The sequence below is a fragment of the Solanum pennellii genome, chromosome 10 (assembly GCF_001406875.1).
Source record: "Solanum pennellii chromosome 10, SPENNV200".
NCBI lineage: Eukaryota > Viridiplantae > Streptophyta > Magnoliopsida > Solanales > Solanaceae > Solanum > Solanum pennellii.
In genome coordinates this window covers 77,952,663-77,977,453 of record NC_028646.1, presented here as the reverse complement: position 1 = coordinate 77,977,453, position 24,791 = coordinate 77,952,663, and the positions used below count along the sequence as shown (strand labels likewise).

General features: G+C 28.1%; 3 protein-coding genes across 3 annotated transcripts; 1 reads left to right on the top strand and 2 right to left on the bottom strand.

Moving 5' to 3' along the window:
- Window positions 1-904: 904 nt before the first annotated feature.
- LOC107001940 (transcription factor ORG2-like) lies at window positions 905-2,281 on the bottom strand. The gene is made up of 3 exons (XM_015199891.2): window positions 1,952-2,281; window positions 1,396-1,737; window positions 905-1,132 (listed from the first exon to the last, which is right to left on the bottom strand). The coding sequence occupies exons 1-3, from the start codon at window positions 2,258-2,260 to the stop codon at window positions 1,049-1,051; spliced, it is 735 nt and encodes a 244-aa protein (XP_015055377.1). The 5' UTR covers window positions 2,261-2,281; the 3' UTR covers window positions 905-1,048.
- A 1,339-nt stretch (window positions 2,282-3,620) lies between these two features.
- On the bottom strand, window positions 3,621-5,283 carry LOC107001954 (transcription factor ORG2-like). Its single transcript, XM_015199903.2, has 3 exons — window positions 4,954-5,283; window positions 4,258-4,623; window positions 3,621-3,756 (listed from the first exon to the last, which is right to left on the bottom strand). The coding sequence occupies exons 1-3, from the start codon at window positions 5,257-5,259 to the stop codon at window positions 3,676-3,678; spliced, it is 753 nt and encodes a 250-aa protein (XP_015055389.2). The 5' UTR covers window positions 5,260-5,283; the 3' UTR covers window positions 3,621-3,675.
- A 7,587-nt stretch (window positions 5,284-12,870) lies between these two features.
- On the top strand, window positions 12,871-24,021 carry LOC107031861 (IAA-amino acid hydrolase ILR1-like 6). The gene is made up of 5 exons (XM_015233351.2): window positions 12,871-13,592; window positions 14,735-14,860; window positions 20,274-20,588; window positions 21,391-21,519; window positions 23,328-24,021. Exons 1-5 carry the CDS (start codon window positions 13,074-13,076, stop codon window positions 23,694-23,696), a joined length of 1,458 nt encoding a protein of 485 aa, XP_015088837.1. The 5' UTR covers window positions 12,871-13,073; the 3' UTR covers window positions 23,697-24,021.
- The last annotated feature ends 770 nt before the right edge of the window (window positions 24,022-24,791 follow it).

The following is a 24,791-nucleotide window of genomic DNA, read 5'->3' as shown; positions in this document are numbered from 1 at the left end:
GCAGAAAAAGAAAACGTGAATATGATGAAACAGAGCAAAAAAGTTAGTTTCAGGTAGTGCTTAGCTATTGTACGTACAACAATTTGTTAGACTCAAAGTAATGAAAACACCCTGAAATTGGCGTAAATTATTATGTGAGTTCTATACTATTGACGGTGTTAAAAATATTTTTTTATTTGACTAACTAAACTGAGATATACTCTCGATAACACTGTTATGAACCAAGGTCACACAAGAGTCATTAGGCTGAGAACGAGCCGTAGGGCTAGGTTAATTTGGGATTCAGGTTTAGTAGTGGGCATGAGGACGGTTCCATCAAAAAGGTAGTGATCGGTGATTTACGAATTATGTAAATGTTAAGAAAAGAGTATGTTTCCTCTCATCTCCCTTCTTAGTCTAAGTTTTCCATCTCCTTCTATCTAGCTCTATATTTTCTGATCTTTTTTCCCTTCGGTTAAGTTTTCTCAATTTCGTTGTAAGGACGTTAGTCGTTTCCATTTCTCGATTGTATTTTGTGTTCTTCAAAGATTATAATATATATCCTCGTTTTGTGGTAACTTGAGTTGTTACAGACATAGGGAGCGGTTTCAAACTTTTTTGTAGGAGCATGAAACTCTTAATAAAAAGTCGAAAAAAGTGTTAAAAATACCCTTCAATTTAACGAGATTCCAGGAGTGTATTTCTCTTTTGTAACGAGATCAAAGTGTATTAAAGTTCAGTTAGTCAAATAAAAGAGAGTTTTTAAAACGGTCAATAATTCGAAAATGAAACTAATAATTCACCTCAAAGATGGATTTATTAATTCACCAATTAATGCTTATTTTAACGCTTTCACATATAAAACTAAAAAACGAATTTGTAAAGGACTGCCAAATCAATTGAGATTTTGTGGAAATGGTGATCACAATAACATGGTAAATAAAAAGACATTTACATTTTGAATTGCTCTTGAGATTTGTTCTAAAGGAATTAAAAAGATTGAAAAAAGAAAAAGAATGTGTGATTATAATGTTTTTCAATAAACATATATAAATCTAGAAATTCATTGTCATAATAAGTTCTCTTCATTCTCAAAATATGATGATAGCTTGTCTCTTAACATGTCAACCTCAACTACCATACTTTCTTCAACCTGTTGACCAAAAAACAAAAAAAAAATATAAGGAAAAACACTATATATACACAAAAACAAAAACAACATACAATGTAATATCACAAGTGGAGTCTGGAGATAATTGATCACTCTAAATCAAATATGCTTAAAGATAATTCTTCCAAAAACGTTATCCCAACTCATTTTTTTAGGATACGACACACATCTGATAACATTTTTACGGGATCCGAGCAAGGATTAAAGCAATAGAAATAAAATTAAAAGGATATTTGATATAATACCTGAAAATGCAATGTGTAGAATACTCTATCTTCAAAAGTCTCAAAAGAAGTTGCATTTAGTAGAACAAGTCCTTCATCTTCTAATTGTGAAATAGCCTCACTAATTGAACCTTTATTGATCTTCAAAGTTGATATTTGAATCACTATTTCTTTGTCACCTAATTCACTTGTTGAAATAACAAATGAAGAATTCCCAATTCCTCCTTTTATTCTTTTTTGTTTATTGAAAATATTTTTTGATGTAAATTCTTCTTTCTTTTGAACCAATCTTTCAACTTCACTTTGTAATTCTGGTATGTACTTTAGAATTCTTGATACTGTTGATGGAATGCTTAGCTTTTTCTGTAAACATTAAAAAAATGGTGAATAATTAGTGAGCATAATTATTAAAAAAAATTTACTTCAAAATTAATCAAGTTTAAATCTCCATATTGTTAGACTAAAACAACATAAAGATACTCTTTTTGTGTGTATGCTTTTTCGAGCTATCGATAAAGATAGTAAATTAGAATAAGGATATATTTAAAATATCATTAAGCTTTAAAAAATCATATACCGTATGATCAGAAGGAGGAAGTAAAGAGCGAAGAGAAGAATATAAGCCGTTGATTTTCTTTCTACGATCACGTTCACTCGCGTTATGATTAAGCTTCTTAACCGTCTGATCAGGTTGATACTGATCACCACCGTTGATAATAATTTGATCAAATTTATTTGAATCACAATGTTGAAGGCTTTTTTGAGATGAATTTGAAGTTTCTCCACTATTTGTTAATTCATGGCTTATAAGATCTTCTAAAAGCCAACCAAAATTATTAGTAGTAGTAGAAAATAAAGGAGAAGAAGAAGAAGAAATGGCTAACATTTTTGCTAATTAACACTTAAATTTTTCTGCTTTACTACTAACTTGTGATTAAGACAATGTTGTCATATGACATTTATAATGAGAATTAATCTATACTATATAGTTTTGATAAGGACATACATCATATCATAACAAGGGAAATAAATTAATGTTTATTCTTTTTTATTTGTTAAAATAATAATTGTATATAATATAGTACTTGTGTAATTTCTATGGACAACGTTTATTTGCATTAAATATGTATAAGTTTGTAATGTGTATTGCGTGTGGATACCATGTCATGCACGAGCATTAAGTATGATTTTAGTTATAAAATGGAGGAGTAAGTTGCCATGTCACGTGCATGTATAAGCATGTTTAATTAATTTAATTAAATATAGTGCCTCATGGAGCGGTCACATATAAGGACTGACAAATTTTTAGATTAACAAGTTTTTGAAGATCGAAGAAGAGGTGTACGTGAAATCTTAGACGAATCTTACATTGGATGAGAAAAGAAATTTCAAGTTTGTTTTGTTTCACCTTCCTCTTTCATGATTATTTTTTTTTCAATTAAGAAATGAGATATTTTTATCATGTTACATGAATCCCATATACTGGGCTCAACAATAATATATATAGCTAAATGGACAATTCGTAAAATCTGTTGGGCCGAATAAATAGTAGGTGACGAGGTTTAAATCGCCACATTAAATATGTCATATTTTTTAAAGATGAGGAGGGTGTTATTTTTCGATTGAGTTAGATACAACGTCAATTTGATCTATACTTGAATTAATAAGTATAGAGAAATGTGCTTATGTTCAACAACTAAAAATATTAGATGAAATTGACGACATACTTCAAATACTTACGACCTACGATATTTTAGCAGTTTTACTGATCAAATTCTTATGATCTTAAAGTTGTGAATTCTAGCAAACCCGACTAATTTAGATTCCACCATAACAACTCACTATTAGTAGGAGTGGGCCAGTTTGTCAAGTATGAGTTTATGGAAACTGAACAACTTTTACTTAAATCTGACTATGAACTCAATTATTATTATATAATAAATTAAAATTGTTATAGAAATTAATAATAAACTTCAAAATCTTGGATTCGTCTTTACCTACCGAGAAGCTTTGACATAATTAAATTTCCCATCAAAGAAATTTGTACATAAATCTACTAAATCCCAAACTTGTGGAAGTGCAAATGACTCAAGATCCAAAGAATATTACTATAGTCAACATGTCTATGATTACAAGATATTGCCTCTCTTGAAAATGAAGGCACATTCACAATGACAAAGAAAAATAAGATGGTATTACATATATACAAGCAAAAAAGGAAAATATTAAACTGAAATTACAATGTTATTTTTATATAAATTAAATCCTTCTAAAAATTAAACTAGAAATTCATTGTTGTAATTATAACTTGTCTTCCTTCTCAAAATAAGATGAGAGTTTGTCTCTTAGCATGTCAATCTCAACCACCATACTTCGTTCAACCTGTTGAACAAATACCCAAATCAAAAGAAAAACAAAATAATTAGCAAAATAGAAAACAAACAAAAATTTACTAATATATCAATATATGATCATGCTTTAAATATTGTCTAATAAAAAGACAATTTTTTTATTCTTATTAGTATAATTCAGTTTTGTTCTTGTGATAAAATGTCCTTTTTCATTACTCTTGATTAAGCGATAGGTGAAGTTTCAGATACCATACGATTAAAAAGAAGACAAAAAGACAATTAATATAACAACATCCTTTTTCATTATTCTTGATTAAGCGATAGGTGAAGTTTCAGATACCATACGATTAAAAAGAAGACGAAAAGACATTTAATACAACAACATATGTAATTCTACAAGTGAAGTCTAAATAGACGTTCAACTCAAAAGAGAAGTTTCCGAAGCAAGATTGAAACAAAAACATGATAATAAAATAACAAGATACAAAGCAAATACAACGACTGACATAAATTAAAGGATATGTGATAATACCTGAAAATGCAAGGTATAGAATACTCTATCTTCAAAAGTTTCAAAAGAAGTTGCATTTAGTAGAACAAGTCCTTCATCTTCTAATTGTGAAATAGCCTCACCAATTGAACCTTTATTGATCTTCAAAGTTGATATTTGAACAACTATTTCTTTATCACTTAATTTACTTGTTGAAATAACAAATGAAGAATTCTCAATTCCTCCTTTTATTCTTTTTTGTTTGGTAAAATCACCTAAATTTTGTCTATTGAAAACATATGTTGATGTAAATTCTTCTTTCTTTTGAACCAATCTTTCCACTTCACTTTGTAACTCTGGTATGTACTTTAGAATTTTTGATATTGTTGATGGAATACTTGGCTTTTTCTGTGAAACATGAAGAATAATGAAGTCTCATAAGCATATGACCAAAAAAAAAATTAACTCCAAAATTAATTGTCTGTTTGATCAAGTTTTTGAGAAGTTAAAAGTGTTTGTTAGGGAAAATTTTTTGACTTGAGTAGTAGAAAGATCTTTTTCCTCGTAAGCACAAATTATTGTTCTAATAATATTGACAAAAGTATTTTCCAAATTGATAAGTCAAACATACAACGTTACTTGTTAAAAGTAACTTTTTGTAAAGCACGTATGACAAAAGTACTTTTCAAAATAAATAGATTTTTTGGGATGAATATGATCGAAGAAAAGAAATCATACCATATGATCAGAAGGAGGAAGTAAAGAACGAAGAGAAGAATATAAGTCGTTGATTTTCTTTCTACGATCACGTTCACTTGCGTTGTGATTAAGCTTCTTCACCGTTTGATCGGGTTGATGATGATCACCACCGTTGATAGTAATCTCATCAAATTTATTTGAATCAGAGTGTTGAAGGTTTTTTCGTGATGATGAATGAAGAGGTTCCATGGGATTAATGTTAATTTGTTGGCTATTTGGATCTTCCAAAAGCCAACCAAAATTAATATAATTAGTAGAAATCATAGGAGAAGAAATGGCTAGCATTTTTGGTAATTACACTCTTAAGACTTTTTTGTACTTTAATTACTAATTAGTAGTACTAATTAGGGAGTAGTACCTTTTGTAAGAGTTGACATGATGTTTATAACTAATAGATTTCATCAAGGCACAGCTCATAATGATAGTTACTCTAATTAAGAAATATTTAATTATTCGAGATAATTGCATATTTGGTCCTTTAATTATTGAACAATTTTGAGTTTAATCCTACTGACATCTTATTAAACTTTGGAGTTACTCTCCGGAAATATCTTTACTTGATTATGATTATATATGAATTATAATTGTTTTTTAAATATATTATGTTTGTTTGATAAAAATTTTAACACATTTTATTATAAGTGAATTAAAATGTGTGATAAATGAATTATTTATCATTAAATTTGTACTATATATGATTTAAAAGCACATATTTTAATTGATTAGAAGTTAAATATGAATAGTCAAATAATATAAGGATCAAAACAGTAATTTACCGGTTATTAGAGGACTAAAAGTGCTATTAACCCGTTTATTAATATACAATTAAATGACTAATTATTTATTAATATATTTTGTAAGGAGTCACTGCGTGTGGGATCATATGACATGCACGAGCCTTGAATATATTTAAAATTTAAACTCGAGTAAATAGTCGATATGCCACACTTAAACACGTTTAATTAATTAAATATGCCACGTCTACATGTTTAATGTTAAAATATTATGCAAGGTTCTTTAGGATGATGGAATAACTAATAAAATCAAGAATCAAGAATATAATACTAAGTTGTTTTATTTTATTTAATTTTATTATACAGATGTAAAGGAATTGATGGTTAGTTGAATCAATTAAGTCGCTTTTTAAATGACCTAATCATTTGAGTTTCACTTCTATTTCAATTTGATTCGATTAATTTTTAATATTTCATTTTCAGAACGTCAAATATGACAGATGTGTAACTAAGATTCTCATTACTTTTCTAAAAAACAACAAAACTTCAATTTAAAATTTAAAAGTCGGTTATTATTTGAAAAACAATAATAGATAAAGTTATACTAACTTTCGGATATACCTACTTTTCTTTTTATTTTATTTAATTAAAAAGAATTGTTACATCAAAAGTAGAACTAATATTGTTACAAACTTAAAATAATAATCAGTCGTTTTCGACCAAACATTTCTTTAACTTGTGAGTTGTGACTTATATAATGTATATACTTTTATTCCTTTTATTTTTCTGTAAAAATATAGGGTTGAGACAACCATTAAGTCAGCTGCCATTATATTTTATTTGTGATACAAAAAAAAAAGAGAAAAATATTAATGAACACACTTTCATAAACAAGAAAAGAAATTATTTAGGACAAATTATAGAATATTCCCAAATTCTAGGAAAGATAAAGAATCAAATAAGTTGAACCGTCAAAATGGGCTTTGCTCATGGGGCCGATTCAATCCAATCCATTATTGGGGTAGGTTTGGTATAAGATTTTTTAAAGTTTTTTTTAAATTTGGGCTTATAAATTCAATTCATATAAACCCTTGACTCTTAACATTTGGTCGGGGTTGGGCTAGGGTAGATCCATGGGCCAAAACTATTTATTTAAGAGTAAAATTAAAATAATCTTTTTAGTATATGAGTTAATTACTTAAATGCACGTTATGTTGTAATATTATGAATCTTATCAGATTTTGGTATGTCTAGATACATGTATCTCATGATACATATGCTTCAAATTAGGTTAATTTATTCTAGATACACTCTATCCAATTGGATTTACATAAGCAAATTTCGCACCCCTTGCTTACCTTCCATCTCGCTCGCGTATCTAGAATGCATCATAATAGATACATGTATCTCACTTATTGAGTATCCTAGATATATGTTATTACATAAGATTTTTTTCTGCTAGTGTTATTGAAACAGTACCATTGTTCGTCATATTTGATTTGAAATTTTTTTCATTTTCTTGATGTTATAAAATTTTAAGTTTGAAAAAAAGAAAAATGGTAGAAAGGAACATAAGAAGGGTAAGTCCGCCGCAGCCCTTCTAGGGTTGGGTTGGGTTAAGCATTTTCAGGCCCTTTCAAATAAAAAGTCGGCCCACTAACCCCTTAAAATCCTTGGCCCACGAGACTTGGATCGGGTGGAGCTGGACCGACCCCTTTTGACAACTACACCAATAAGTATCCCAAAAATGTAAAAGGGCTATTATTTGCAAAGGCCATTTCACAAAGAATTCAAAAAATAATTGGAACATAGAAAAGGCCCAATGTTGAGAAATTGGGTTAGATTGATAAGATAAAGCCCCAATGAACAAACTTTGGTTCAGATTACTAGATCACTGTCATACAAAATTAATTTAGAATGGTCTGGTATTTTTGATGTTTTGTAGTACGATAAATTGATCATAGTAGTTTAATCAACTTCAACTTACATATAATCATATATAATAGAGATTATGATTTCGATTTTTTATGAAACGTTTTCGTAATATCATTCTAGCATTTTATACATGTAGAAATCTTCAAAGGAAGTAAATATCCTTCGTTAATCAATCATCTAAAAAGAATATCTCAATCAAATTAAATTAGTTAAAGTTCTGACGTCTAATAATTACTTTTGTAATAATATTATTTTATATGTTTGCAATTATTATATGTAATTATATACTTTGATATAATATTCAACATTATATATGCATATCAAATACCATTTCAAATATCATAATATTGAAGTTGCAATATCAAGGAAAACATCATTGATCGTTACACTACTCATTATTTTGGCTAAAATAGGTTTTATCGTAAAAAAACAAAACTTAGCAAATAATAATAAAACGTAAATCTAACACAACTAATTATTAAAAAAACTTAAAGAATATTTTGATAACGCTTTTGTTGGATCAATTTTGAGCTATCCATTTAGCTTAATGTAAGCACAAATTTGAAACTTGTGATCCCTTCTAACTTAAATTTATTAGAGGGACACAATTTTCTTAAGTTCTAATGATTTTAATTAAGCTTGACAAGAAATCACTCAACTTACGAGTTATAACACTCGAAGAAATTATTAAGCACTAATGATAGTAAGCTTAATTAATAAATAATAAAATGTTGACCTTTAAAAAGTATCACATGTCTATTTATATTTTATTATTAATAGAAGTCTTTCAAAGGCACTACTTATTTCTTGATTTGATTGTCAACATTAATTAGTAAATACTGCTTGTGGTCAACAAAGTAGATGGCCCCACTAAATTGTACACATATAGATAAGGTTCCACTTAATCATAAAATAATAATAATAAAAAGAAAACTTTATTAATCTCCTTCCTTAAAACTAACATTTTTCAAATCTAATAAATTTCTATATAAATTAAAAGTATAATAGATTAAAAAGAATGTATTGTCTATTTTTGATTTGTTAAAATTGAACAAGCAAGAAAGATAGAGAGAGTATTAATTACTAGAATAATCGTTACAAAATTACAGTATTTAAGCATACCAGTTATATTATTAGGTTTAGGAGGACGAGCGCATTTACACTAATTTATCGATAAAAAGTTATACTATATTTTTTAATAAAAAATTTAGATTCGTCATTGTATAGTAGCCATGAGACTCATTCTAGATATGCATCCATAATTTATTTTCTTTTATTGTGATAGCAAAAAAGATATTTAATAATAATTAAAAAATTAATAATAATTAAATTAATAATATTATATTCAAAATCACGAAAATTTTAACGTCATTAACATAATATTATCAGAATGAAAATTATATTATTATCTCTAAATCATTTATTTGTTACTTGTATGTTATATGTCCCATCATAGTCACAAGCCCCCAAGACATTTTGGTTCCACTTGTGTAGGTGAATCAAATTTAACCCACCAACATTTTGTTAATTTCAAAAACAATTATTATTATGAAAATGCCACTTTGCGATATTCTCTTCACAACTGTCATTTAATAAATGTATTATGGGAAAGAATCTAAGGTGTTAGAGTAATTAAACAGAAAATTGATCTAAAAATATAAAACATAAAAAAAAGGGGTAAGATATATTCAAAATATAAATATCAACTTTAAAATTGAAAGAATGTTGACTAAGAATAATTTTCAAAAAAATCATCATAATATTTGTCTATGAGCATAATATTCAAAAGTAATATTATGTACTTTTATTTCAAATAATTCTTCACTAGCATGAAAAAAAAATATAATTTAAAATTAAATATATCATCACCTGGTGAATAGAACATCACGCAAAGTTTTGCTAATGATAGAATTTTGGAAAATGGCATAAAATATCTGAGAATTTTTTTTTTTTTAAAAAAAGTAAATATATTCATTTTTATTTTATTTTTTTCACCTCAATCATTTTTTTGACCTAATAAAAAAGTGACAAGTGACCATTCTTTAGTTTATATAACTTTGATTTTAAACTTGACAACTGATTAATTGCATGGACCATCCAAATAGCTAGGTAGCTATCATGCCATGTTGGTTAATATGAGCGGTTGATTAAGACTGAATAAATTTTATTGATAACTTTTTCAATTATATTATTTGGATTATTATATAAATATTTAATTTATCAAATATAAAAAATTCATCCTATTTTTATTAACGTTATCCATCCCGTTAATTCTTACCACAAAGAAAAAATCATTTTAGTAGCAAAATTTATCTTCACCAATAATGCCCCTAATACAATTTACATTTATACTCTATGGTACTATAGAGCATGTCTATAATAACTATTTATAACCTTTTTTTTTACGCTGTTATTTTCTAATCATAGGTGCATTTTTTTGTATAATTTTTTTTTGACAGTTCACCTCCAAACTTTTAATTAAATGTATGATAAATGATCTTGGCCTAAAAATTAAATGTGTCACAGGAGAAATTGTTTGATTGAATTAAGCCCATAAATTAAGTGTCGTTTTCCCTTTTAACTTGTGCCAATTTCATTTTTACCATCCGTAATTGATAGTAACTAGTAAAACCTTGTCAAAAAATATTTATGTGCAAATCAAGGATAACATATTGTTTCTGTTTATGAATCATTTTTCGCTATTATACGACTGTTCAACATATGTGTTAAAAAGTGATTTTTTTTATTTAGTAGATTTAATACGAATTTCAAAATTTCAACCAAAGCGAAGAATGAGTATTTTAGAAGCATTTGTCTCCTCTCAACTCTATGACAATTGCAAATATAATATAAGCAATCCGGACTTACAAATCACTAATTAATCTAAATTCACATTAAATAAATTATAAAAATACAAAAAAAAAAAAAGCTTCAGACTAATTATTTTTTTTTATAACCAAGAAAACGAAAAAATTGCACACATCCTATCCTACTCTATAAATAAATAGCATCCATTTATTTCACCAGGGAAAAAAATAATTCAACACGTTATCTACTGTATAATAATTAATCACAGCAAATAGTAAATTTATTATTTGATGTGTGCAATTATTTTTAGTATACTATAATTAGTATAGTCTAGTAGTCTATATAAATCGATCAAGACTAGCTACAAGCTTGCAACAACTTAATTAATTTTTTTACGTCTTTTTATCCTTATTGTCCCGTATAAAATTAATGTCCCTCTTTGTGGTTGTCTCATTTTGAGCATATTCAATTTCTTAATCATGATATAAATATTTTTTTCGTGTAAATGGATATTATTTTACTAAGCAAATTTTATATGATGAGCTCGATAAAAAAATCATATAGGATTTTTGTTTATGAGACCTCTTATTTAAAAACTCTTTGCTAAAACAATTCAATCATCTTAGTAGGTTATATTCGTTAAAAAAAATACTTGGAAAAATAATAGTTGAAGCATAATTATTGGAAATAATTGTCAATAATTTGTTTTTTTACTAACGCAATGTTCTATTCGTGCTAATTTATGACATAAGTAGCGTGTCTTATAAATAATAATAATTTTTTATATTTAATAATAATTTAATTTTAATATGTCAATTTTATAATTTGACCACAACTATTAAAAAAAACTTTTCTTTCTTAAATTTTCATATTATATGAAATAATATCATATAAATTTAAATGAATGAAAGCGTATATTGTTCCCTATAGATATAAATTTAAGGAATTAATTAATTCACCAAAATCAAGTACGTCTGAAACTTATTTTTGAATATTGAAATTTTATATTTGACTCTGATAATTCAATTATCTGTGATTTATGGTATACCACATGTTTATAGAGTACTCATTGCGGCAAAAGAAATTTTTATTTTTTTAAAAATATTTTGTGTTTAAATTTCTACCATCCATCAGTTTATTATTTCCTTAGACTAAAAAATACTTCATTTTCATTTTAGTCCCTTAAAAAGAGCACGACTTATTCTCTTTTCTAGCAATACTTTTAATTTAATTTTTCATTTGACATATTTAAAATTAGAAAATTAAATAATATTTTAATATATTTAATCTATTTTTAATTTAAAATTATAAAATTAACTTTTTTTCATAAACTCTATTTTTAATCAAATTAAATCATTTTTTTTAGACTGACGAAATACTTACTAGTCACCACAACAGTTGACCCACCAAAATTGAATTGGAAAATGACAAAACGGGTCGGGTCCCACTTATCTTTTCAATTGTTGTCAGACTTTACGTTAGTTTTCCATAAATTAACGCAAATGAATTTCACAACGTGACATAAATCACTATAAATTCCTCTTTACTTTTTTATTCGTACTATTATACCCTTTCTCTTTTCTTTATCACCACGTGTTGTTACTATTCTCCTTGTGGCTCTCTCCGTCCTTTCCCAACCCCACTCGAAGAAGAAAATTCAAAACATTTCCATCGCTTTCTTAAATTTTGAAGTCGAAACTTAAAGACGTAAATACTTTTTAGTTTAAGGGGTTATTTAGTGTGAGAGATAAAATAAATATCGATGAAATAAAATTTTTATATCTTGTTTGGTTGTCATTTTGGAATAATTTATCCCACCATTTATATCATAGTGATGCGATAAGTTAAAAACCAAAACTAATATATATAGTGTGATAAGTTATTCCAAGATAGTTAACCCAGGATTACTTGTTCCCAATCAAACGACCCCTTATAGTTTTCTAAGTGAGAATTTCAAGAATCTAACTTAAAATTTGACTAAATTTCATAATCAAACGAATATTTATACTCTTAAAATCTATATTTCAATGTTTTAATTACTTACCTTGGTTATATTTACGAGGTATCTAAATAAGCGAAAAACAACTTGTAAATTTGTAAAGAAAAGAGCACTTACTAAGGCAGATAGTAATCTCATATTGGTGGTTCAAATGATAAATGTATCTTTTTTCAGTTTTGAACCGTTCTTAATGATTAAACTAGTTTTTTGTATAGATTAAATCATAAAGATTCATATCAAGATTGTGTACGCAAAGTTCTTGTTAATCTTATCCACAACATAGATGGCCGGCGTAATCAGCGGGTGTCCAAAGCCTCACGTTGGTAAATAGGATGACAATTTATATCCTTAAATGATCTTGAACAATCAAAACCTTTTAGATTATCCTTTACGATCACGTCAAATCAAAATTTAAATCTAGCATATTCAACCAATAACATCTTATATAAAATATAGTGAATTTAGATAAATTTAGTATCGAAACACTGAATCCGACCTTACTCACACACTTCCCTTCTCTCTCTAACACACACTCTCACTCTTCATATAAAAGAAACTCATACTTTCATCTCTCTTAAATCTTCATATCTTCATCTCTCTCCCTTCAATAACAACAAAAAAAAATGAAGTTTTTTCAAATTTCTAATAAAAAAGCAATCTTTTTTACCATTTTCATCTTTTGCATGCTAATAACTCCATTAAAAGGGGCAAAAACCTCTGTTTCTTCTTCTTCTTCTTCGTCTGATCAACAACCTGAATTGATCACGTACTTCAAATCCACAACTTTACTGAAAAACCCCACTATTAAAGACCTTCAAAATCAATCAAGAACATCAAAAATCAATCTTTTTACATCATCTGATTGTTCAATTTGGACAAAAGAATGTTCAAATGAAATTTTGAAAATTGCCCAGAAAACAGAGCATGTTAAATGGATAAAATCAGTGAGGAGAAAAATCCATGAACACCCTGAACTTGCTTTTCAAGAATTTGAAACTAGCAAACTTGTTCGTCAAGAACTTGAAAAAATGGAAATTTCTTATCGGTTTCCGTTGGCTACCACCGGAATCCGAGCCATCATCGGCTCCGGCCAGCCGCCGTTTGTTGCTCTTCGAGCTGACATGGATGCCCTTCCAATTCAGGTTTTTAATCTTTTTTTTAATTATCAAATTTAACCTTCTAATGTTTTTTTTTCTATCGAATTATATTTCTCAGATAATCAATAAATTATTTCTTTCGTCATAATTTTGTTGAATTTATATCTAAAACATTTATGTTGTTATTATAAACATATATTTGAAAATTATGTATAAATTATTATAGATTTCAAATTATAATAATTAACAAATTAACTTTTTTTAAAAAAGTTTGATCAAGAAAAAACATAACGACTAACTCTTAGAATTTTAGTAGTGCATAAAATTAAGATAAAAAGAATAGTAATTATTGCGTATGAAAATCACTCTCTTTATTGAAAAGAATAAAAAACATGTAAAAACAAATTTTTGAAATATTAATTATTAATTAAGTGACGTATGAGAAATTAACTCCTTTTTAGTGTTTTTTAAAATTTATTTTACTTCTCAAACTTAAATTGAAACTTGAAACTCATTTTTTATTAGGTATTTATCTTATACAGTATAAAATTTACTTTGAAACAGAGGAATTAACAGTTTAATTGAGGATAAACAAGTAAATATATTTACAATTTGTATGTTGAAATTATTAACTTGGGATCTATTACTCTAAATTTAGTTTTATTTTTGTTTTTTTTATGTAGGGTATAGTCATTAGTCTCACATGAAATATTTATTTTTATTTTTTTAGGAAAACATCACACATTATCTATTACAATTTCTACTTTTAAAATACTGTATTTTGCTTACATTTAATGACACCATCTAATTTTCCAAAAGTGTTTATGTACTTTCATAATACGTGTCTCAGATATATCTGACATCAATTATACGTTTGATTTTAGTCTCACATGCATAATCATTTTTCGGAAAGCGTCAAACCTTATCTTCATATCTACATAGATTTTTACTTCAAAATACTTATCTAACTTATGTTGAACGACAATATCAGATCTTCTTTTCGTTTGTTTTTATGTACTTTCATAACATGTGTTTCACTTATATCTGACATCAACTATCTGTCGATTTGACTTAGACTCAGGTTCCATTATTAAACACGTGAAAATATATAAATTTTAATAAAATGAAAGTATTTATCTTGATATTATGACCATCCACATTTTTTTTAATTTTTTTGAAATTATTAGGAAGCTGTTGAATGGGAGCACAAGAGCAAAATTGCTGGTAAAATGCATGCTTGTGGCCATGATGCTCATGTGGCTATGCTTATTGGTGCGGCTAGAATTTTAAAGGCTCGTGAGAAGAACTTAAAGGTTTGTTTTACAATTAATAGCCTTTTTTTTTTTGGCAAAATATGTCACTTTTTCTAGTGATAAAATTACTATTTTTATTTTCTTTTCTTGAAAGTGAAATAAAGTTTAATCTTTTCATTTCTAGTCACATAATGTTATGGTCTTTATTCCCTCAAACTTTAGTGAAAAGAACCGTGTAGAGTACGATAGAGAATCTTAATAGCTTAGCAGGTTAATTATTTAAATTTATTGGTGAGAGTTTGATTCTCTATTTTGTAATTTCTTTCCTCAATAGACTATTAACAACAACAAAAATAATTATAACATAATCAGTATAGTTACATGCACGAGTAGGATTTGAAACAGATAGAATATATGTAGACCTTAGCTATTCTTATTTTTATAGGGTGCAATAGAAAAATTATCTTCGTTAGACTCTCGATAGTGTGTAGACTATCAATTCTAAGGTTATTCTTGTGAGTGACAGATAAAAAGAACACGTTTATTTTTGTGACTCCTTAAAATAAAACTAAAATATTCTTTTGTTCTCCATATGGTGGATTCCATAATATTTGGCATAAACATTTGAAGAATATTGGAGCAATTATCTCTTATTATATGTTATTTTTTTTAATTGGTCATGGGTGTATTGGGACTATTTTATTTTTAACAATGAGAATACCACCTAAACTTTTGGCCAAATAGCAAATCTAGTGATCTACATTTAACTTAGTTAATTATTATATATGATGATATCTTTATAGATAATGGCACTTTGTATGAACAATATTAGTTATAATATATAGTACTTAAATTAAAAATAATTAGAGTATCTACTTTCTACTGTTTCTTTTAGAGCTTTGTGCAAATGTAATTGCATTGGATTCTCCATTTAAAGTGCATTTTGGATGGTCTTTATATTTTTGAACTTCATTTAACAAAACACGGCTCTCGATCAATATCTAAGTTAGTGAGAGATAACACATATCTCTTGAATAAATTGACAAACGTATAAACTGATTCATATCTTACAATTATAAAATCGAATTTAACTCGTCGATTGATTTTCCATATCTTTTGGTAGGGTGTTTGATTTTGACTCATGCCTCACTAGTATCTAACATATTAGATCTACTTTATCTTTCCATAAATGGAGGCCAAGTAGTGACAATTGAGAAGTTGTCACTTGAACATTTTAGTCACATGAACCAATAAGTCAAGTGGTAGGCTAATATTATACGTCTGTCTTTTTATCGGACGTGATTGTTAATTACTCATATCTATATTTCTGATTGATACTTTATATTTTTATAATTTATTTCAGCAGAACCACAACCCTTCAACTCACATCTCTCATCCTCCCTATAGCTTTTCACTGAAAAAGAAACAAATACTACAACCTAAGTCTAATATTTTCAAGTATATTTATTTAATTATTAGCCCCTTAACCTTTATGCAGCAAATAGTTTAGAAGCATGAACAAGTTCGGTACTAGATTTGACTTAGGAATCTTTACTTAGGTACTATGATTATCATAACTTTATTTATTTATAAATATAAGCATATATTTAAAATAATAATAAATCAAATAAAATTAGAGAAAAATAAAAAAAATGGTCCCATGGTCATTATATTTGTGTACTATAATGTCTAGTAGAGCCCTGTCAACAGTTGGACTGGTAGTTACATGAACAAATCTAACTAAAAGAAAAGGCCATTCACAGTATGTACTATTTTGTGGTAGGTGTTTAATTTTTACTCCTAAAGAAAAATATTTATTTGCGTTTATTTCATTAAAGAACTTATGTCACGCTAAACATAAATTCAATTGTTAAGGGCATAAAATTAAAGATCAATCCATTTAAAAGGCGAGTGGTACGTGAAAATAAGAACTACTTGCATTATATACAACTTTGCCTTTTAATTATAGTTTAATTATTGTCAAAAAGAATACCTTTTTTAATTTTGGTTAAGAAGTCTAATTTTAAAAGGACTTATTGAGGGTGACATCCAACAACTTTATTGAGAGTATAATTGGGACCATAGAACTATATTGCAAGGTATTATTTCTGTTTCAAGTCATTTTCACAATTTAAGGACCTTGAAGAAAATGCCAATGTGCTATATTTTAAATGGGGGGCCAATGAGTTAATAAAATGGGGTAGATTAAAGCACCTTTTTATAGTGATTTTTTTTCCTTTTTTGGGAGTTTTCTCTTTTCTTTAATTACTTAGAATTTTTGGATAGAATTTTTATTTTTGCTATTTGCTTTTTCATCCATAAAAAATAATGTTATTATAGAAAGATTTATTTGCAAAAAATTACCCTCATTTGATCTAAATCATTTCCTTCATTTATATATGTACTAATTTCGAATTTGTGTTAGAAAGTCTCGTATTAAAAGTAAAACTCTCCTAAAACAAAGATATTTTTTATTCAAGATTCGTAACTGAAATCTTTAATTAAGAATAAAGAAAAATTCACTACTCTACCACAATTCTCGTAAGTTCGTGTCACTTTTTTATGCAAGATAGAGTGAGCGCACATGGTAAATTGTTCAAAGTTTATCTTCTATACACCGAAAATATATACGACATGAAATTTGTATGCTATTAATTTACATATAAAGTAAATAGAAAGGTAAAATATCATTAGTGAAATTGATTACTTTGAAAATAAGGCAAGCAATCTTTTATAGCAGGCTAAACTCCAATTATGGTGTAAACATTTATTTGCATTATCAGACTACCAGTTTAAGTAATTAAACATGTGGTGATCAACATGGGTTGTGGTGCACTGGTGAGAGTATTTCACCCTTAATCAGAGGTCTCGAGAGCTCGAGAAAAACGTGTTGGGAGCACCACTTTCGATCGGGCCCTGGAGAGCGCGATTTGAATGTAGTTGGAGCTCCAATGTGGACTTCAAACACCAGGGGAAAAATAAAAATAAAAAACAAAATAAAACATGTGGTGTATACATTTTGAACCGTGCGTCGAAGAGTCCCACATCGGATGAAAAAAAGATGATTAGTCTCTTTATATGATTTTGATTAATTCTTCTTTAATGAGATGGCTCTAAGGTTGAGTTTGATCCACATTCATTTCATTACACGATAGTATAGCAAAATCTATGTATGTACTACCTTGTATTGAAATGGATGTTGAATCTAATTTAACTTTAGAGCTTTCTTTTTCATTTGACATGAGACGAGTCTAATTATCCTAAGAAGCTTCTTGATCCGTCAATGTCCAAACAACACCCAATTGTTAAATTTTATCTTATTTGTTCTGTGTTACTAATAGTTTTTCATCCAATTTTCTGTATTGAGCCAGACTAAATCCGAATTCATGTTATAGAGACTAATTAGTGGGCATAGATGGTAAATCATTGTAAGTTTACCTTCTATACACTGATAAAAAAAATGACAAATAAATTTTTACTTTATTTAGGCCGCTTAAAAGGTAACTTAAAAATTAAACTATCATATTAAGTAGAATTAATTACTTAGAAAATAAGGCTAACAATCTTTTATAACAGGCTAAATTTCAATTATTGTGTAAATAATCATTTGCTTTATCAATGCAAGTAATTTAATAGGTGGTGTATATACTTTGAGTCGTTCCTTGAGAAGTCCCACATCGAAACAAAGAAGGATAATTGGTACCTATATATCATGTTGAATAATTCTTTTTTCATAACCTCTTGGTTAAATTCAGTATCCATTTCATTACACGATATTATAGCAGAATTGAATTGATATTTATATTATTGTTATAATAAAATTGATCCATCCGTGAGACTCTTAAATAACAATCTAATACAACATGAACTTTGTGGGATAAAGCAATTATATGCATATTCAAGATTAAATTATTTTTTTGTGTATATAAAGTATATGTTGAATTTAGTGATTTTTTTTCATGTGTTCAGTTTTTTATATTTGAATCTCATTTGTGAAATCTTGGTTTCATCATTGTCTGTTGCTATTGATGTTTATGAATTCCCTTTGTGAAAATTCAAGTTTCATCACTATCTAATCTTGTAGATGTTTATCAAATCCCTTTGTAAAAAATTCGGATTTCGTCACTATCTAATGTTGTTGATGATTACTTATATGAAAAATTTGGCTTTAGCACTCTTTGATGATATTAATGTTCATTTAATCCCTTTTGCGAAAATTTAGGTTTTACATTGTTGATATTTATGAATTCCTTTAAAAAATCTTGATTCCATTGCCGTCTAATGTTATTGATGTTTATGAAAATCTTGATCCCATCATTATAAGTAAACACTCCTTAACAAAGATATTTCTATACTTTAGAAATCTTTGGTTAAGAATGTAAGAGAACTCACTACTTCACTACTCCACCACAACTTCTGTAGGTTCGTGACACTTATTTTATGCAAGTTTGTGGGCACAAATGGCAAATTATTCCAAGTTTACCTTCTATACACTGACAATCTAAACGATATTAAAAATTTAAGTTGATAGGTCACTTAAAAAGTAAATAGAAAGGCTAAATTTCAATAATTGAGTAAAATTCATTTGTTTATCACTGTAAGAAATTAAATAGGTGGTTATATACTTTGAACGGTTCGTTAAAGAGTCCCACATCGAACGAAAGAAGAAAAATTAGTATCTATATATAATGTTGAATAATCTTTTCTCTATAATTTCTCCAGTTGTAATGGAATAACAGATTCTGAATCCATTTCTGCTTGAAAAGTTAATTCTTATTCCATTTCTGCTTGAGAAGTTTTTTCTTTTTCATCTGACGTGAGACTGTTGAATAACAATCTATTACAACATGGACTCTGTGGGACAAAGCAAAACAGCAAAATAATAAAATTGCTCTTAACAACCTTTGTTTTTTAGAGCTCCTTTTTAGCAGTTTTCTTGATGATCTAATGTGTTAGGGCGACGCTAGGGACGCGAGATGTTCATTCGATCTTTTTGGTTAAAAAAATTATGTTGTATATTTAAAATTAAATCATCTTTTTGTGTATACAAAGTATATATTGAATTTAATGATTTTTTTTCCATGTGTTTAGTTCTTTATATTTTGAATCCCTTTTGTAAAATTTTGATTTGGTCATTATCTATTATGAATTTTCTTTTGTAAAAAACCTGATTCCAACACAATCTAATGAACTTGATGTTTATGACTACCCTTCATGAAAATCTCTATTCTATCTCTGTTTTATATGCTTGATGTTTATGACACTCAATCGTGAAAATCCTGATTCCAACACCATCTAGTACACTTGATGTTTACAAATCTTCTTAATGAAAATCCTGATTCCAACACCATCTAGTACACTTGATGTTTACAAATCTTCTTAATGAAAATCCTGATTCTAACACTGTCTAATACACTTAATGTTTACAAATCTTCTTATTGAAAATTCTGATTCTGTCATCTGATTTTACCAGGGTACAGTTATTCTAATATTTCAACCAGCAGAAGAAGCAGGGAATGGAGCAAAAAGGATGATGAAAGATGGTGCATTGGAAAATGTGGAAGCTATATTTGCTGCACATGTTTCACATCAACATCCAACTGGTGTCATTGGATCAAGAACAGGCCCTTTACTTGCTGGCTGTGGGTTCTTTAAAGCTGTCATTAGTGGAAAAACAGGTCAAGCAAGCAATCCCCACCACTCAATTGATCCTGTTCTTGCTGCCTCTGCTGCTGTTATCAGCTTACAAAGCATTGTTTCTCGTGAATCCAATCCATTAGACTCTCAGGTGGGGTTTATTTGCACCTACTAATCATCAACTTTCCTTTTTCTTTATCGTATCGAGTGCTCGATATTCATATTAGAGCCTGGTTAATCCAAATTCATGCTGATACTCATAGGAGTCTGATTAATCCATATTCATGCTGCATAAGGCCTTAATAGAGCGAACCAACCCCCTATGAGGAATGTTTCCATAAAGATCCTATCAATCGCATCACAACCGGTTTATATCAAGATCTCACTCCTGTTTGACCACAAATTTTGAAATTAAAACTTGAGATTTTTTCAAGTTTTTGAAATTGTATTTGAATATAAAAATATTTGAAGTTTTGTGAGTGAAAATTCGAAAAACCTCATAACTGGCTTGAGTTAGTATTTGAAAAACTTGATAATATTTGAAGATGAAATTTTCAAAATCTATGATCAGATGCAAGCTTCATTCTATATGAAAACTTGTTATCTTTTTGTACTAAAATTATCATACTTATTCACTTTAAAAGTGGAATTTTCAAGTAACTTTCTGAATTTTTCTCTCAGATAATGTAAAATTTATTTTCTGAACCTTCATTAGTGGATGTCAAGAATATATAAGTTCAATCAAAGATTATATGTTTTTTCATTTTATAAGTGAGGTTTTCAAGTCATTTTGTAATTGAATCACTTAAAATACAACTAAAAAGTTATCGTTCGCTTAGTATAACTTATATTATAAAATAAGCTACTAGTTATGACATTGTTATAATACATTGATAGTTCGATATCACCTTCAATAATTGATTTTTGGATTGATTTGTGATTTGAATTTTTAGGTGGTGTCTGTGACATCTTTCAATGCTGGAGATAATCTTGACTTGATACCAGAATCAGTTACACTCAGTGGGACATTCAGGGCTTTTTCGACAATAAATTTTTATCAACTTCTTAAAAGGATAAGAGAGGTTAGTAAACACTATCATTAGTACTAATATTGAGACTTTGACATTCTTACAAATAAATAAGTCATATCATATCATAGTTTACTTCAACAACAATTATTAGTCTTAGTTATAGAGTATCATTTCATTTCATGAGTCACCACTAGGGCTAGCTAGGCATGGTACAATATTAATGATATTGAAAAGACATAAAAATATTGCACTATATTATTGTCATATCAAATTAGTTTGAGATTTTTTTAAAGTTTAGTATTCATATTTTACAGTATAATAAACTAATAATCATAATCTTTTTTATTTTAATTTACATATACTCATGAAAAAATATGACCTGATCTTTTTTAAGGAATGTCTAAATTATAGTATTCTAACACCTTATACAAATAAAAATATAATCAAAAGAAAGTACAATCATTTTCCTTTGTTAATTAGTTACTGAGCAAAAAGGGTATTTCAATCAAGAGAAACGAGTTACTCATATTGATTAGTATTATAATAATGTATATGTATTGTATATATTACTGTATATTTCAATATGATATTTAGTATATCAAAAAAAATTTAAACGGTATATCATATACTCATTTTGTCTCAATTCACATGACTTACTTTTCCTTTTAGTTAGTACCAAAATCGATAACACACTTTCATATTCAGTGAAAAAATTGACTTTAAAATATTTATTTTATCCTTGATAAAATAATTTATAACCAGACAAATATCTATGACTTATTTCAGACTAAAAATTTCTAAACTTTTTTTTTCTTAATCTTCATAATAAGTCAAACTAACTCATATACGTTAAAAGCGAGAGAATTATTATAATATCAAAATTTTTGATTTCCATATCTATCCTACCATACCATGTTAAACTTTATCCAACACTTATTAAAATTGCAGAGATAGATAGGCCTGTTTTGGCTAAATATCATAGGGTCCCAATGTTGCTCATATCCACACAAAAAAAGAAAGAATTGATTGAAGAATTACACATCACATGGTATGATCCCAATGTGATTGGGCCAAAAGTTTTTGAAATAACCAAAGACAAAATCACCACTTGGATATTCATGTTGCACCATATATAACAAGGACAAGTCCTTTCAACAATTTTCTAAAAGATCTTATCATTAAATGGAAAATAAAAATAAAAATATATCCAAAACAGTAGAACAAGACAACATAATATAACAAAAACGTGCATAATAAAATAATATAATGTTTTTGTAACTTAGCTATATGGAAAATTATGTAATAAAGTCACTCAATTATTGAAATGTTCAACAGTTCTGTACAAGTTAAAATTGAGGAGTATCAATATCATCAAAAATTATTACTCTTTCGTTTTAATACAAGAAAAAAGGATTTTCTACGCTAGTATCTTTCTTTCTATTTAGAAATAAAAAAGTTGATTGTCTTGTGGCAAAAAAAGAACTATTGATCGTCTTGTGGCAGTTTAAGTTGCGTGGACTCTTCACTTTCAATACCTCATCCATATCGAATCCTCCAAAAGTACATTACTTTTAGCGAATTTGGTACACACTTCTTGACATTTTTGAAGAGTCCGAATCTGTCAATAGTAACATAGTCACACTACTCTAACTAAAAAAACAAAATCAATATAACTAAACGTCAAATATCTTCTTCAAATTCTACATTACATACTCTTTTTCTACGAGATACCGATTAAGTGATCGAGTATACGTTTTCGGGCTACGAGTATAAAGTTTAATCATAACGAAAAGTCTCATTCTTTTTAAAACAGATTAATAAGTTAACTAAAGGATCTGAACATAACATTTTAACAACAGGTTTTCACAGAACAAGCTAGTGTATTCAGATGCAGTGCAACAGTTGATTTTTTCGAAGATAAGGACACGATCTACCCTCCGACTGTGAACGATGACACAATGTACGAGCACGTGAGGATGGTCGCGAGTGATTTGGTTGGAACGACCAATTTTAAGGTCGTTCCGCCAATGATGGGAGCAGAGGATTTTTCATTCTACTCTGAAGTAATTCCTGCTGCATTTTTCTATATTGGTATAAGGAATGAGACCTTAGGATCAATACATACAGGACATTCACCACATTTTATGATTGATGAAGATGTATTGCCTATTGGTGCAGCTACTCATGCTGCTATTGCAGAAAGATACCTTAATGAATATGGATCTTGAAATAAGATTTCGTTTTTTTCGTTCACACCAGGAGGATCAATAGTGTTCTCATTTGTCCTCTAGTGTGACTCGAACCCTTGTTGGTTGTTCAACTACTTGAGCAGGCCTCACTTATCGATCGTGAAATAGGGATTTTCTATAATGCAATTTTTGCCTCTTTTTTTTTTTCTTTTTAACTCCCATATTGTATGCCAACCTATGTGATGATTGACAATTAAGATGTCCATTCTTGTACTAATGTGTTTTTTTTCTTCATGAGGTTGGACATATGAATCATGGAGATAAGAGAAGATATATGATATAAAGGTGTTTGCTACAATTTGAATTCTTGTATTTATTGTCTTGGAATGTCACAATGTAAGTTCATGGCACGTATTGTCTGCTCTGGGTCTAAGGACAATACGGAGTTGTCTAGACTGATGAGGGCAGGTCAAGCAGGATTGACAGACTTCTAAACTGACAAGCTTCTGAAACAGAAGTGCACATAATAAATTCACTTTCCTCCATCACGGAGATATGAGATTTGTCTGATATATTATGTTCACTGCTGTTTCAAAAGTCTTGTCTGTTTAGAAGTCTGTTAATCATGCTTGACTTACCCTCGTCAGTCTGCCCTTTGTGAGGGGCGTGACATGGGAAGTGGTCAATATTCTTTGATCATGAGGAATCAACTTTGTAATTTCTAAATTTTTTTGTGGCTTTACAATATTCTTTCCTTGAACATTTTATTAATTAGCACGTTGCTAATATAATTACTTATCAAAAAGGAAAAGAATAATTTTAATCATTAATTAACTGCATTTCCATATTCTGTTCTCATCTTAATCCTCTGTTCCAAAAGAAATACAGGGAGCTATCAACAATCAATTATGTATAATCTTTGATTAATTAACTAATAACCTCATAATCCCAAATTCTTAAACAAAATCAACATGTCTACTTCTGGTGAATCAGATATTTTTACGCTATTAGGTCACGTAAAAGGTAAATGAGAAGTTAAACTATCATAACTAGTTGAATTGATTTCGTGAAAATAAGACGGATAATCTTTTATAGCAAGCTAAATTCCAATTATCACGTAAAAATTCATTTGCA

Coding starts and splice junctions, on each gene's coding strand:
- LOC107031861 (XM_015233351.2), top strand. CDS start 13,074: ATGAAGTTTTTTCAAATTTCTAATAAAAAAGCAATCTTTTTTACCATT. Junction 13,593..14,734: donor TGGATGCCCTTCCAATTCAG/GTTTTTAATCTT, acceptor TGAAATTATTAG/GAAGCTGTTGAATGGGAGCA. Junction 20,589..21,390: donor CCAATCCATTAGACTCTCAG/GTGGGGTTTATT, acceptor TTGAATTTTTAG/GTGGTGTCTGTGACATCTTT.
- LOC107001940 (XM_015199891.2), bottom strand. CDS start 2,260: ATGTTAGCCATTTCTTCTTCTTCTTCTCCTTTATTTTCTACTACTACT. Junction 1,738..1,951: donor TTCCTCCTTCTGATCATACG/GTATATGATTTT, acceptor TAATGTTTACAG/AAAAAGCTAAGCATTCCATC. Junction 1,133..1,395: donor TCTACACATTGCATTTTCAG/GTATTATATCAA, acceptor TTTGGTCAACAG/GTTGAAGAAAGTATGGTAGT.
- LOC107001954 (XM_015199903.2), bottom strand. CDS start 5,259: ATGCTAGCCATTTCTTCTCCTATGATTTCTACTAATTATATTAATTTT. Junction 4,624..4,953: donor TTCCTCCTTCTGATCATATG/GTATGATTTCTT, acceptor CATGTTTCACAG/AAAAAGCCAAGTATTCCATC. Junction 3,757..4,257: donor TCTATACCTTGCATTTTCAG/GTATTATCACAT, acceptor TTTGTTCAACAG/GTTGAACGAAGTATGGTGGT.